We start from the raw sequence: 13,225 nt of genomic DNA, 5'->3' as shown, positions 1-13,225 counted from the left end.
ATTATTTGAAAATGATTAAAAGCTGTTTTTTTTTTTCTTTTTACCCCGGCTTGCTTCACCTGAGCAGTTCAGGCAGCTCAAGTTTTTTACCCTCTATCCCTCTGTTCCGGATAAAACAGACTCGTCGGCGCTATTACTGCTGATGGACATCCCACAGATGATAATTTCACCTGCAGATCATGAACATAGGGATAACATTAGGAAAGCAATTAGTATAAGACTGACATTGAGATGATAGTAAGTACAAGGACGGAATTCACGTTCAATCCCTTTCTTTCATTTTTTTCTCTCGCGATCCACGTTTGACGAGTGGGTCCCATGTCTCGCTGTGATGAATAGGCACGCACAGGATTCCTCACATTGGCAAATTGCAGCACGTGTAATTTACTGCTTAGGTGAATGTCTGGTCTTTGCTCAGAGTTTTAAGATGACATGGCGGTTAGAGTTTGGTCCAATAATTGGAGAACAGGTAAACAATTGAATTTAGGTCGCAGGAAACAAGTACTTATTGGGACCTGTAATATTAGCTTGGAGGTGATCAAGCGTTGGAGAAGTGCCACGTTGGATGAAATGATTGGCTTGTGTTGGACGGTGGCGGTTCAAGAAATAATGGTTTGCTTCCTGAGGAAAAAAAAAGAAGACGGTGAGAAAAATATGTTTGTTTTAAAAGACAAAGATATAAAAATAAAAATAAATATATTTTAAATTTAATCTTTTTATTTCAAAAACTAGAGGTACAAAAAGAAAATTTATTAAAAGCAATACTTGTTATTTTTTATTACAAAATATCATTGTAAAAAAACTTTTAATCTTAGAATAATCCAATTAAAACAAGTAAATATAAAAATAATTATTATCATAATTTTAAAACTCAACTTGATGATCGATATAAGACAAAACTCAGGTCACTGGTTGAGAGAGTGTTTAGCTGTGCGTTTCAACCTGCGTTTCATCAAATTTTGAATTTTTTTTTTGCTAAAATTGAGTGCGATTTGTATCTTTTGGATCGTTTTGATGTGCTGATATTAAAAATAATTTTTAAAAAATAAAAAAAATCATTGGCATGTATTTCAGCACGAAAAGCTATTTGAAAAGTAACCGCTACCACACTGTCAAACACACTCTGAGTCTCTAGCAACAGGTAAGGTTTACCGAATTTAGAATAAAAATAAAAATAATTATTATCATTTAAACCTAGCTCAATAGTCGACACGGGGTAAGACATGAGTCACGTGTCAAAATGATAAATACAAGTTGACCCAAGGTCAACACAATGTAAGGTTCAAGTCACTACTAAGAGAGTCAACCCAACTAACCCGAATTATTTAAAAAATAATAATCAAAACAATATTGGTTTGATCAAGTTTTTTACCCATATTTTGTCCCGAGCTGACATAGGTTTTTCACTTTATCAAGTCAGGTCAATCATTCCTCTATTTTTTTCTAAGCTCGTACCAATTCAAGTCTTAAGTTAGCCCATCAAGTTAATCATGATTTTATAATTAAGATTATTATAATATTATCAATCGTAACACTCAATATAAACTAAAAAAGAGTAAAAATTATCTAATTATTTTTTCAATATGTAAGTTTGACAACAATACATGTTAAGAGTATAATATATATTTTTATATCTTGTTTTATCCTCTATTGTCCACCGTAATTAAACAAAATGCAGAGACAATCACTTTATCTTGTACTCCACTGCCAATCACAATTCTATTTATGTTTTGTCTCCTCTGTCTCTACTATTTTAATCTCTCCTGTTTTGGAATAATAAGCGTGTTAAAGTATAGAAAAAACAATTTCTTTTTATTTTTAGTTTCCTTTTCTTTTCTCAATTTTTTCAATTAAAAAATATGTTTAATTGTTGAAAAACAAATATTTTTTTCTATAGAAAATAAAAAATATATCAAGATTACAACTATTTTTCATATAAAAAAATAAAACTATAATTTATAATAGTTATCTCAATATCTTACATAAATGATAATCTAATTATATAATATTATTTTTATTCCATTCGAATAAAAATCTAGAGTTTATATTATTAGGTAAAAAAAATTTAGATTTATAATTTTTTTAAAAAATACATAGTTAAATGAAACTAAGCCCTATGAGAAAAAACACTGAGGATTGGAGCAATGATTTTTTTTTAAAAAATTCAATTTAATTATCAATTTTTTTTATTGTCACAATCAAGATATTTTAAGTCTAAATTAGTATCTAATTGCATGCTTTTTTAAAAAAGAGGTGTGAATTGAAAGCTAAATGACTAAATAGGAAACAAATTTATTTCTTATCAATTTGGCAATACCAAATAAATCTCATGAAAACTTTTTGCTCTCCAATTTACATTATATTGGCTTGCACTGAAAAAAATATCATTGCTCTGTAACAATCAAATAGATTTTAATTACAGAAACAAATTCTTTTCTTTTTTAAAAAATCATAATTTACAACAAACTCTTGTATTTGTTTCTGAGAAGAAAAAAAGCATGTAAAGGCTAGGAAAAGAGAAGTCAAAATGTAGTATAAAAAAACTAGTTTGAAAATATTTTCACAATAAAAAAAGTGGTCATGTAGCCTTTTGCTTGGTTTGCTCTGGGGGTTATTGCTCAAGTGGTGCATGCGAACTTTTTTATTGTGGTCATGTAGTTTTTTGCAATGGTATTACGATCATTTCAATGAACTCTTTTTAGTAGTGGATTGATTTCCATGATGCAACAACAATTAATGATGGGTTTTGTTTTCTTTATTTTGAAGTATTATATTTGTGATTTATTTTTTATAGTTGATGATTGATAATTTTTTTTATTTGATTTATCTATTATCGTTATTTTTTTTTATCATATTATTAAATTAATTGTGCTTATTGGATTCAATCAAGCTAATAACTCAATTCTTGAATTTTTTATTTAAAAATAATATCATAACCTAAGCATCAATTTTTATGTTGGAAACAATTTGGCATGCTCTGCCATGTAGCAAGGGCTACTAATCTAAGTTCACTTAATTTATTGTTTTTGAATTATTTATTTTTCAGTTCTAGTCTTTAATATCTAGTTGATTACAACTGAACTCTTTATTTTGTTTCGATACAGGTTTCACGGGTCTATCATGGTTTTATTTTTTAGATTATACAATGTTTTATGAGTTGATTTTCTATATCACTTTCACAATGTTTTTTTTAAATAAATATTTGTTAATATATTATCATTTTAATATTTTAAATTAAATTTTTTATTTTCTAACATCATTTTTTTCAAGGTTTGAAGAAAAAAATCGAACACAGGCGTATCACAAGAATCTAGTTTTACAACTGTAGCTTCTTATTGTTGAATTTTATTCCCATCTCATTTTTTGGTTACTTTTCTGCCAGTCCCTCTGTCAACGTCAATCATACAGAGAATATGTGCCGACAGAGGGCCTCTCTTCTGTCCTTCCAACAAAATTCAGATTTTCATCGTGAAACTATACTAGTAGCTTTGATAGTCCATCACTTGATAGCCAGCTAGCATTCACAGAAGAGATGAACTTCAGGTCTGAGGACGACAGATTCCTTGTACCAGCACTGCATGGGAGTGTAAATGAGATGAGTGGAGTATACTCGCAACATTTTTCCAAAGATACATTTGCACGGCCAAAATAAATCTGATTATAAGTACTCTGAGTGCTGACGTCGTAGATTTTGCAGCAACTAGTGGGCCATTAAGCTACTGCTTTACATTGCGTTCTTGAGGTATAAAATTAAGATTTAAAAAAAAAAAATTAAAATAAATTTCCATACTTAGTTGGATTTACATATATACTTGGAAAAAATTATGGTTAAAATTTATATGCAGCAAAAAAATACATATAAAATATTTGATAGTTATGTAGTTGTGGTTATTTTTTAAAATATTTTTTACTTGAAAATGCATTAAAATAATGTGTTTTTATTTTTTTAAAATTATTTTTGATATCAGTGCATCGAATTAATCTAAAAACACAAAAAAAAATTGAACCAAAAAAAAAATAAAAATTATTAAATTTTTTAAAAGCGCTTTTGAAACGCAAAAACAAACAGTATTTTACGAAAACGCAGTTAAAGAAACATGTAAAAACTGCTTCATGAAAAATAAGTTTCAAACTTAATTTTTTAGTTGATCTCATAATAAAAAAAAAATGCAGTTTTTACCGTTATAAAACAACTTGCTATGTTTTTTGCACCATAAATACAAAAACAGGTGCAAAACAAACACACCCTAAAAGTTGTTAGATAAATTTTGATTTTTTTATTTTTAAAAATAATATTTTATATATAATTTTTATATCGTTTTAATATTCTAATATCAAAAATATTTTTTTAAATAAAAAAATTATTTAAAATATATAAAAAAAAAACTTGAAAAATAATCACCACATATTTTAAACCCTTTAACTTTGATATTTTAGAGATGATCATCTAGGAATATTTCCTAGGTTTGCAAAGTCATACTACAGATCATGGGCTGTATGTGATTCAAGTCTCCTCTCTCACCCTGTTCTGATTCAGGGAATTCCAAAGCAGCAATACTCACCTCTAACCTCGGTTAAGGACTTATTCCCATCAATTAGATATTGCTGCTACTGCCATATGTGCAATTAGATATCGATAGTGTCACTGTTTGCTGATAAACGAGTGCATGATTCTGCAGAAGTTTGTCTTCGTGTTCAATCTTTCTTCTCATGTGAGATCTGTCCTAAACTCATACTGGTAAGATTCACTGTCCGAGCTCACCTCGTATATTATTGGACAACTTAGTTATCCTGATCTGATCTGATCATGAGAATTATTTTATTAGAGTTTTGATCAGTTGTGTGTCTTACACTTCCTGGATTCAGGTTGATCAGGAATGTTACATGAAATCTCCCTTTTTCCTTGCAAGATGTCCGAGTTTGAGTGTCTCAAGTTTCCACCAGTACTTATGCGTTCTGATATTTGGCCTTTATAATTCCTGGCTTGTCTTCTGACACTGTAATTTTATTTTTTTTTGGTGTTTGACAGTGTCTTCGTTTTAAAAAAAATAGCGAAGACACCTAGCACTTCGGCAAATATTGCACACACAGTTCAGATTTCATGGAAGCTGTTAATTGCAGGAAAGAAGACGAAGTGACGACAGTGTGTAGCACAGCTTTTTGCGAGCACAAACATTCAACACACCAGGCTTTTTCTCAAGCAAATATTGAAAAAATAGCTAATTTTATTTATTTTTGTTGCAATGGGTGCCAATGTGTGCACAAATCAAGGAGGGACGCTTTCCACATTATCATTGAAACCACCACCAGCAAATTGTATGTTGATGCAGAGGGCATGATTCTAATATCTGAGAATCTGGTCTATGGCGTGTTTTTACTATACCTTAGTCTATATTTCAATCTTAGAGCTTGGAAGAAGAAAAACCCTTATCTATGATATCTGATGCTGGAAGTGGAATTATAATGAATATTATTAGGCAATTTGTATGTGTCCCTCTTTTCTTTTATCACCGAGAAAATGTAAAGCTCTCCGAAAATCAAAAATCAAAAGAATAAGGATCTAAATAAAACAATAGATCAAGGACCAATATGTAGTTTGTGAAGAAAGGGGGGAGGGGAATCATTTTTCAACAAGCAAAACGGTACGCGCCATGCTACATGCGTGCAGCAACAAAGAAGAAAAAATAAAGGAAGATGGCAAAAGTAGCTCATCAGCCGCACTTTGATATCTCCGCCCCTTTCAACGGACTTCACAAAGCCCTCTACCTCTCTGAAAGCCTCTGAACTTTTTTAAAAAGACCTTCCCTTTGTATAATATCTCTCTTCCACAACTCTCTCGCATTTGCTCTACTTCTTTCTTGCAAGATGCAATCCTCGGTAACTCTCTCGCTCTATCAGCCCGCAGCAGCCTCAACCATTCCCAAATCAAACTACACGGTTAATCATTCCCTCCCTTTCTCCCCTTCTAAGCCCATAAATCTCCGTTTCTGCGGTCTTAGAAGAGAAGCTTTTTCAGGCTTCTCTTCTCTCTCTCGCTCTCAACCCCCCCAAAGTAAAATCCACTCTAATAAAATTAACAGTGCAATCTCAGCTTCTTTATCCAATAATGGAAGCGCGCCAAAGTCATTTGATTATGATTTGGTCATTATCGGTGCTGGTGTTGGCGGCCATGGTGCCGCTCTTCACGCTGTTGAGAAGGTAGTTAACTTCTTAACTGTTTTCTTCTCGCTTTGTAATTGTTAATAGTAGAAGCTTAGATTAAGTATTTAATTGATTTCTACTTTTTAACTCTTTTTTTTACTATTTAAATCACATTGATCTTCATCTGTTGATTTATTTTTTCTGTCTCATTATGTAGTGAAGCTCAGACCATCTGTGCTTTAGTGTGACTTTTTTTTTTTACTTATTTTGTTTGAATGTTTGTGATCCTCACCTTTTTATTTGAATCATAGTGATTTTGAGCTTTAATTTTTGTTGATTAAGTTTACAATCTTAGATTACTTGTGCCTACGATAACTGTACAAGCGTAGATTAACTGTGCTTTATACAATAACATAATTGTTTTTCTTTTAATTTTATTTATTCTTTATAGCTGAGCTTTAGTGTTACTAATATGCTATTTTTTGCTATTTGAACTGAGTAGAATGGGTGTGAATCTTGACAAATTTATAATTACAGGGTTTGAAAACTGCTATTATTGAAGGAGATGTGATAGGGGGGACATGTGTAAACAGAGGTTGTGTTCCTTCAAAGGCGCTTTTAGCTGTAAGTGGCCGGATGCGTGAACTACAGAACGAGCATCACATGAAAGCTTTGGGTTTGCAGGTAATAGAGGATTTTCATTGTTCTGTTTTGTTTTTCTTGTTCTTTTTTTTTTTCCTATTTGGTTCAATGCGGGCAAATAATGTTATTTTATTTCGTTCCTGGAATTTGTGAATAGGTTGCAGCTGCTGGATATGATAGACAAGGAGTGGCAGATCATGCCAATAATCTTGCTACAAAAATTCGTAATAATTTAACGAACTCGATGAAGGCCTTGGGTGTGGATATATTGACTGGTGTTGGCTCAATTATGGTGAGTTAACTTTCTGTCAATCGGGAGCGCCAGAACCATAAACAAAATCCTCTTACTTGGTCTACAAAATAGATTTTTTTTAGAGATGTGCTATGGTGATGTGATTTGGGATTTTGATGCGTCCCAATGCTTTTTATTATTGATTCATCCAGGGCCCACACAAGGTGCGATATGGGAAACTTGATTCTCCAGGCAACATAGTGACTGCTAAAGATATAATCATTGCTACTGGTTCTGTCCCTTTTGTACCCAAGGGCATTGAAGTTGATGGTAAATATTCTGTCCTTTTTCATTATTACACAATGATCAACCATTTTCATTAAAAGTTTGATCCAAAGCAGTTCACATAATAAGATGCAAAACCCTTTGAAAGATGCATGCTGCTCTTGTTCAATCCCTTTTTTTTTTCACATTTATGCTGCAACTTGTGGAAAGCATACAGCATTGCAGGAGCCTAGCATGCCTTTTGTGAATAAAGGGGCATCTGTGGCAATACTATAATATGGAATCTTCTAATTTCTGTGTAACGTACTGCAGGGAAGACTGTAATCACAAGTGACCATGCACTCAAACTGGAGTCTGTTCCTGATTGGATAGCAATTGTAGGAAGTGGTTATATTGGTCTAGAATTCAGTGATGTGTATACTGCCCTTGGAAGTGAGGTATTGCCTTTTTTTCTTCTATGTTATTTATCTTCTATGTTTTTTTCCCTTCCTGAGGTCCATTTAGAAAATACTGTTGCCAAACATTCTGCTGGGAAAGATCAACTTGATAAACTAACAACTCCTTTTTTCTCCCTTTCATGCTGTTTAATGATTTCTTCTTACCTCTTCCCTTTCTCACTTCAAGTTTCTTTATACATGACTTTGCTACCCGTTGGAACCCAGCCTTCCATGGGAAGATCCTTCCCAACTTTTGCAGTGCTTATGTGCATCTATCTAAAAAGCTCAACATGATTTGAGCTTTCCAATGGAATTAATTGTATATATTTCTAGGCGATAAGCTATCTCAGTTTCCACCTTCGCAGATTCCTGGCATTTTATTAGTTTGCGGTTTATATTCTCACGCATTTAAATTTTGTTAAACAATACATATATGGGATTCAGTAGCTGGATGCATCAGTTTCATGCCTAACACTTCAGTGCATGGAACTTGAATTCAGGAATTCCCTTTTTCATTAAGACATGAATATCCATTAAGGCTCTGCCTTAGATTCTTTTCCTTCTTTTTATTTTTTATTTTTTTTTTAAGAAGTGAGCAGTGTCACGTTGTAGCTTGTATTCATTGATCAATTTTTTTATTTGGCATCATCATTGCTAAGATTACTTGACATAGAAATTTAGATGGTCTAAACTTCTCTTTGCAGATAATTGATGTCTTTGATTGGGTTTATTTGCAGGTCACCTTTATTGAAGCCCTTGATCAGCTCATGCCTGGATTTGATCCTGAGATTGGAAAGTTGGCTCAAAGGGTCCTAATTAATCCACGCAAAATCGACTATCATACTGGAGTATTTGCAACCAAGGTAATCAGAATTTCATATTCATGTAGCTGTTTGTTCCTTTCGGTGATGATCTCAACTACCTTTCTTCTTTCCTTCCATGAATTGCTGTTATCTTATTTTTTGTTATTCACAGATCACTCCAGCTAAGAATGGGAAACCAGTTACCATTGAGCTCATTGACGCCAAGACCAAGGAACCCAAAGATACTCTAGAGGTATGCAAATTGTTTCAATTAAATTAAGTCTGGATGTTGGATGCTTGTATCCATCACTATAAGTGCCTAGCCAAGCAAAGTAGATTGCTAAAAAACTTCATTTCTATATGTTGTTCAAGGAGAAAACGCCTGCCTGTAAATCTCTTTGAGCATTTTTTTTAAATCTCCGGTCATGTACCTCCACGAAACAACCAACTAAATCATGAACTTATTGAATGAGATGCAGTCGATGAGCATCCCTGTCCCATTCACAGAACATAAGGTGGCTAATTTACAGATGGACCTCTGTTATGTTTAAGCCCAAACAATTACAAGTTGTAAAATTTGCAATTCCAGCATGATCATTTGCATACACTCGCCTAATTCAAACATTAGTATTCAGTATCATTTCACTGCATGTGAATTTCCAGTTTTCGAAGGATGTCTTTGTTTGTCTTATGATCTAAAATCTCATCTCATGGCATCCATGGTAACTCTGATTTTGCTTTTGCTATAGGTAGATGCAGCATTAATTGCAACTGGAAGGGCTCCTTTCACAGATGGTCTTGGCTTGGACAGTGTACGCATCCTTTGATGATAGTGCTGCTTTAATTAAATAGATTCGTCTCCAGGAAGAAGGAATTGGTTTTGATTGTCTCTCTCTCTCCCCCACAGGTCCATGTAGAAAGGAAACGTGGTTTTGTTCCTGTTGATGAGCGGATGCGTGTCCTTGATTTTAAGGGGGATCCGGTTCGTTCAATTATTTGTTCATAAACACATTTTAATATATGGCTGTTGCAAATAATTATTAATATCTGATTTGATAATATCAATGCTTAGGTTCCTCACTTGTATTGCATTGGTGATGCTAATGGTAAAATGATGCTTGCTCATGCGGCCAGTGCACAAGGAATTTCAGGTTAGTTGCAAGTGGATCATTTTTGGTGACCTCAAATCCGATGCTTACTTCTACAGTTGTTTCATCTTTTGCATTAATTCTTGACACAGTGATTGAACAAATCACTGGAAGGGATCACGTGCTGAATCATTTGAGCATTCCGGCAGCTTGTTTCACTCACCCTGAAATCAGTATGGTTGGATTGACAGAGGTAAATGCTAAAATCTTGCAATTGCATTGCGTTCTATGAATGTAATATCATGCTTTATTCACTCCAGGATTTATGATCAAGTTAGCTGAAAACAACTTCTATATGAACAATTTGCATTCTTTACATCCTTTCTGACTCTCAAACAAGATTCATATTTTGCTTTACACATGAGATTTTGACTGAACACTTAAATTCACAGCCTCAAGCAAGGGAGAAAGCTGAAAAGGAGGGTTTTGAAGTAAGTGTTTCCAAGACAAGTTTCAAGGCCAACACAAAGGCCTTGGCAGAAAATGAAGGAGAGGGGCTAGCTAAGGTTAGATTCCCTAACTCTTCTTCCCCCTCAATTTTCCTTTGCAAACATAATTTGAATTATAAAAAAGATTCACTACCTGATGTTATCCTTTCTCATTGGATAGCTTTGGATTCATTCCAAAACTACTCTTAAGAGACCTGAACTATTGACTAGTTTGTTTTGCATGTTGGATCTAATATGATCTCTTCCATAGGTTATGAGCATCATTAAGTTTCTTAGCTGTTGCTGGAACAGTAATTGTAGTAATTCTTTGCTGCTGTTAACATATTTGGCTGTTGTTTAAGGACTGCTAAATTCACTCTTATCAATAGTGGTCTAAAACAAGAGTTGCGCCATGTGGATGGAGACAAAATGCAGATTTTGCAATAAAATTTGGCCTACCCGAGATTAATTAATCATAGATCTATTATCAGATGTACAAAATAGTTAAGATCATCTGTAGTGTCTCATTGTAATGTGGCAACATTAAATAATATAACTCACAAACAACTGCAATTTCTGTGGACCATGGTTGTTTATTTCCTCTAATCGGTTGCTTGATCTTCTTCTTCTCTAGCTGTTATTATGTATCACCATGAAGAAAAATTTATTTTAGGAACTGCTCAAGAATCTTTTCTGGCCTTTTGGTTGTTTTGTTGTTGCATCTACTTGGCAATATGATGCTTGCGATCAGTTGAAGCACAAACATATGCTTCTAGTAGTCCCCTATTGAGTAACTGATATTGATCACACTCAGAATTATGAATTTTCATGTGTACTCAATTATTGTGTCGGCTGCCCCACCAACAGCTTAATTTTTGGATTGGATGCTATAACATGAGTTCGGAGCCTGCAACTGCTGTTCTGAATCCAATAAATTTGTATTGAAATGTTATTGCTATATTTTCATATGCTTACATGTGAGGTCTTTCAGCTTTTATACGACCCTGTTGATCAATCTATTCTCACTAACTTCCATGACTGGTACTCTTTTACTTTCTTGCAGTTGATATACAGACCCGACAATGGAGAGATACTTGGCGTGCATATTTTTGGGTTGCATGCCGCAGATCTCATCCATGAAGCATCCAATGCTATAGCTTTGGGCACTCGTATTCAGGTATGCTTGTGCATCTCTATTTATGGTGTACAATGCCCTTTAGAATGAACTGATTCATTAAGTCTGGATGATTATTATCAGGGTGCAACTTCTATTCCTTAATTAACTCGCAACTCTATTTTGTCCATCAACTTTGTGTCTTGAAAATGCTTCTTCAGAGCTCATTTATGTACACGCATCGATTCTAACCCCTCTTCTTTACTAATTATATTTGGCACAATGCAGGACATAAAATTTGCAGTTCATGCACACCCAACACTATCAGAAGTTATTGACGAACTTTTCAAATCAGCAAAGGTGAGCTTCTGAATGAACACATACTCCTATCATCTTATCACGCCATGAAAGTAATGGCACACACCTCCATGCACGCATACACTGAGCATGGCCATGATCATCCCATTTGTTTGAGTTTCCATGCTATACGGTTAAGCGAATTTAGAAGAACAAATCACATGCACCTTCATGATTTCAAAATTGAGATAATACCTGGGTTTATGCTCATATTTCATACAAGCTTATCTTTGAACTTAAAATGTATTGAAGACGTGTGTGTACTGACACAAATAGGTGATGGATAAACCTCCCTTGGGAATAGTTTCCACCTCAATTTGTTTGCAATAAACTGCTTGCTGTTAGTATATGAACTTTTTTCAGCAAACTGCTGTCCAATAACCCCATCCTGATACATGTTCACCCACAATTGGTGGTTGCATGTATTTACTAAGCCGAAGAGAGCATCTTCCAACTTCAACCTATTGACAGTTCTTATTTTATGGGGCAGGTTAAAGCTCATGCTTCAGGCCCAGTAAGTGAACCAGTTGCTGTCTAAGCATCTCAACTGTGGAGGTAGACAAAATTTTGAAGAAATTTGCTTGCATTAGGAACTATAAAGGAGTGCACATGCTAGAGAAAAATCCATGAATTTATTACACTGCCAGAAGAAACATCATCAAGAGATCGACTGTTGCAGCCTGAAATCATTTATAAGTTGCTCTATTGTTTTATTGTATCCACCATTGCCTTGAAAGATACTCAAGTTCATATATTACTTCCATTTTGAAACTTGTTTTGTTTATGATATATTGGACAGTTCATAATCTACTCCATTAAAAAATGTTCTTAATTATCACCATTTTAAAACTCTTGTGTGCCTGCGAGAGTCCCTGTGGTATCTTTGTTTTTTACTTGCCCATGGTAGCCAGATTAAAATACCTCACAAAGATCCTCCTGTGGTTGTTGATGCTTGTTATCAGGTATTAAGATGACAGACCGTCAGACCCGTAAGATACATTTCCATCATGAGTAGGGCCACTGGCACTCCTTTGTGCCTGTTACCACAGGCTTCTCTTATGATGACTGAACTATCCCTGAAATTATAACAATTACAAAGATTTAGATGGTGGTGCTTGACTCTCCTCCGGCAAACCCATCTAAACGCGCCTGTTTCTCAATGACTTGGCCTCGTTCATTATCGGCGCTAGGTCTGTGTTGTTGCTGCAGCGCTGCGCTCACTTCTCACCTCCTTCAAAACTTATGCTTTTCGAAACAGGGTCTACGTGATAAAGATCTCAATTCGCTCCCTGGGCTGATTGGGATGCCTTGGTAAGGTACCGTTTTCTTCTCCAAAGCTGCTGGATTGCCCGTTACATGTTCGATAATTTGCCCATGTATAACCTATTTTGCTTACAAAATTCCTTCTTTTGATAAAACAAATCCTCTCCTAAAAAATAAATATATATATATATATATATATTTAGTGTTTTATGTTTGATATATGTGATTTTTATTCATGTAAATATATTTAATTTTAATAAAAAAATATTTATCTTCAATATTTATCAAATATTTGATTAATAAATATAATATTTAATTAATAAAAAATAATTTATTTTATTTTATTTTATTTAAAATTACGATTTAAATTTATAT

At 33.8% G+C, this 13,225-nt stretch overlaps 1 protein-coding gene across 1 annotated transcript; it reads left to right on the top strand.

Annotated features, from left to right (window-relative positions):
• The first annotated feature begins 5,682 nt into the window (after positions 1–5,682).
• On the top strand, positions 5,683–12,428 carry LOC118046482 (dihydrolipoyl dehydrogenase 2, chloroplastic). Its single transcript, XM_035055409.2, has 15 exons — positions 5,683–6,198; positions 6,679–6,825; positions 6,941–7,075; positions 7,228–7,345; positions 7,613–7,737; positions 8,475–8,600; positions 8,713–8,793; positions 9,290–9,352; positions 9,448–9,522; positions 9,613–9,691; positions 9,781–9,881; positions 10,081–10,194; positions 11,180–11,293; positions 11,519–11,590; positions 12,078–12,428. Exons 1-15 carry the CDS (start codon positions 5,866–5,868, stop codon positions 12,123–12,125), a joined length of 1,731 nt encoding a protein of 576 aa, XP_034911300.1. The 5' UTR covers positions 5,683–5,865; the 3' UTR covers positions 12,126–12,428.
• Positions 12,429–13,225: the final 797 nt, after the last annotated feature.

Source organism: Populus alba, chromosome 10 (genome assembly GCF_005239225.2).
Source record: "Populus alba chromosome 10, ASM523922v2, whole genome shotgun sequence".
In the NCBI taxonomy this organism is placed as follows: Eukaryota; Viridiplantae; Streptophyta; class Magnoliopsida; order Malpighiales; family Salicaceae; genus Populus; species Populus alba.
Note: the sequence above shows the minus strand (reverse complement) of the source record. Positions and strands in the feature narration are given on the sequence as shown.

Bases quoted from the DNA above. Each gene is read 5' to 3' on its own strand.
- LOC118046482 (XM_035055409.2), top strand. From the start codon at position 5,866: ATGCAATCCTCGGTAACTCTCTCGCTCTATCAGCCCGCAGCAGCCTCA. The intron at 7,076-7,227 runs GTGAGTTAACTT...TGATTCATCCAG, and splicing joins CTGGTGTTGGCTCAATTATG to GGCCCACACAAGGTGCGATA. The intron at 8,794-9,289 runs GTATGCAAATTG...CTTTTGCTATAG, and splicing joins AACCCAAAGATACTCTAGAG to GTAGATGCAGCATTAATTGC.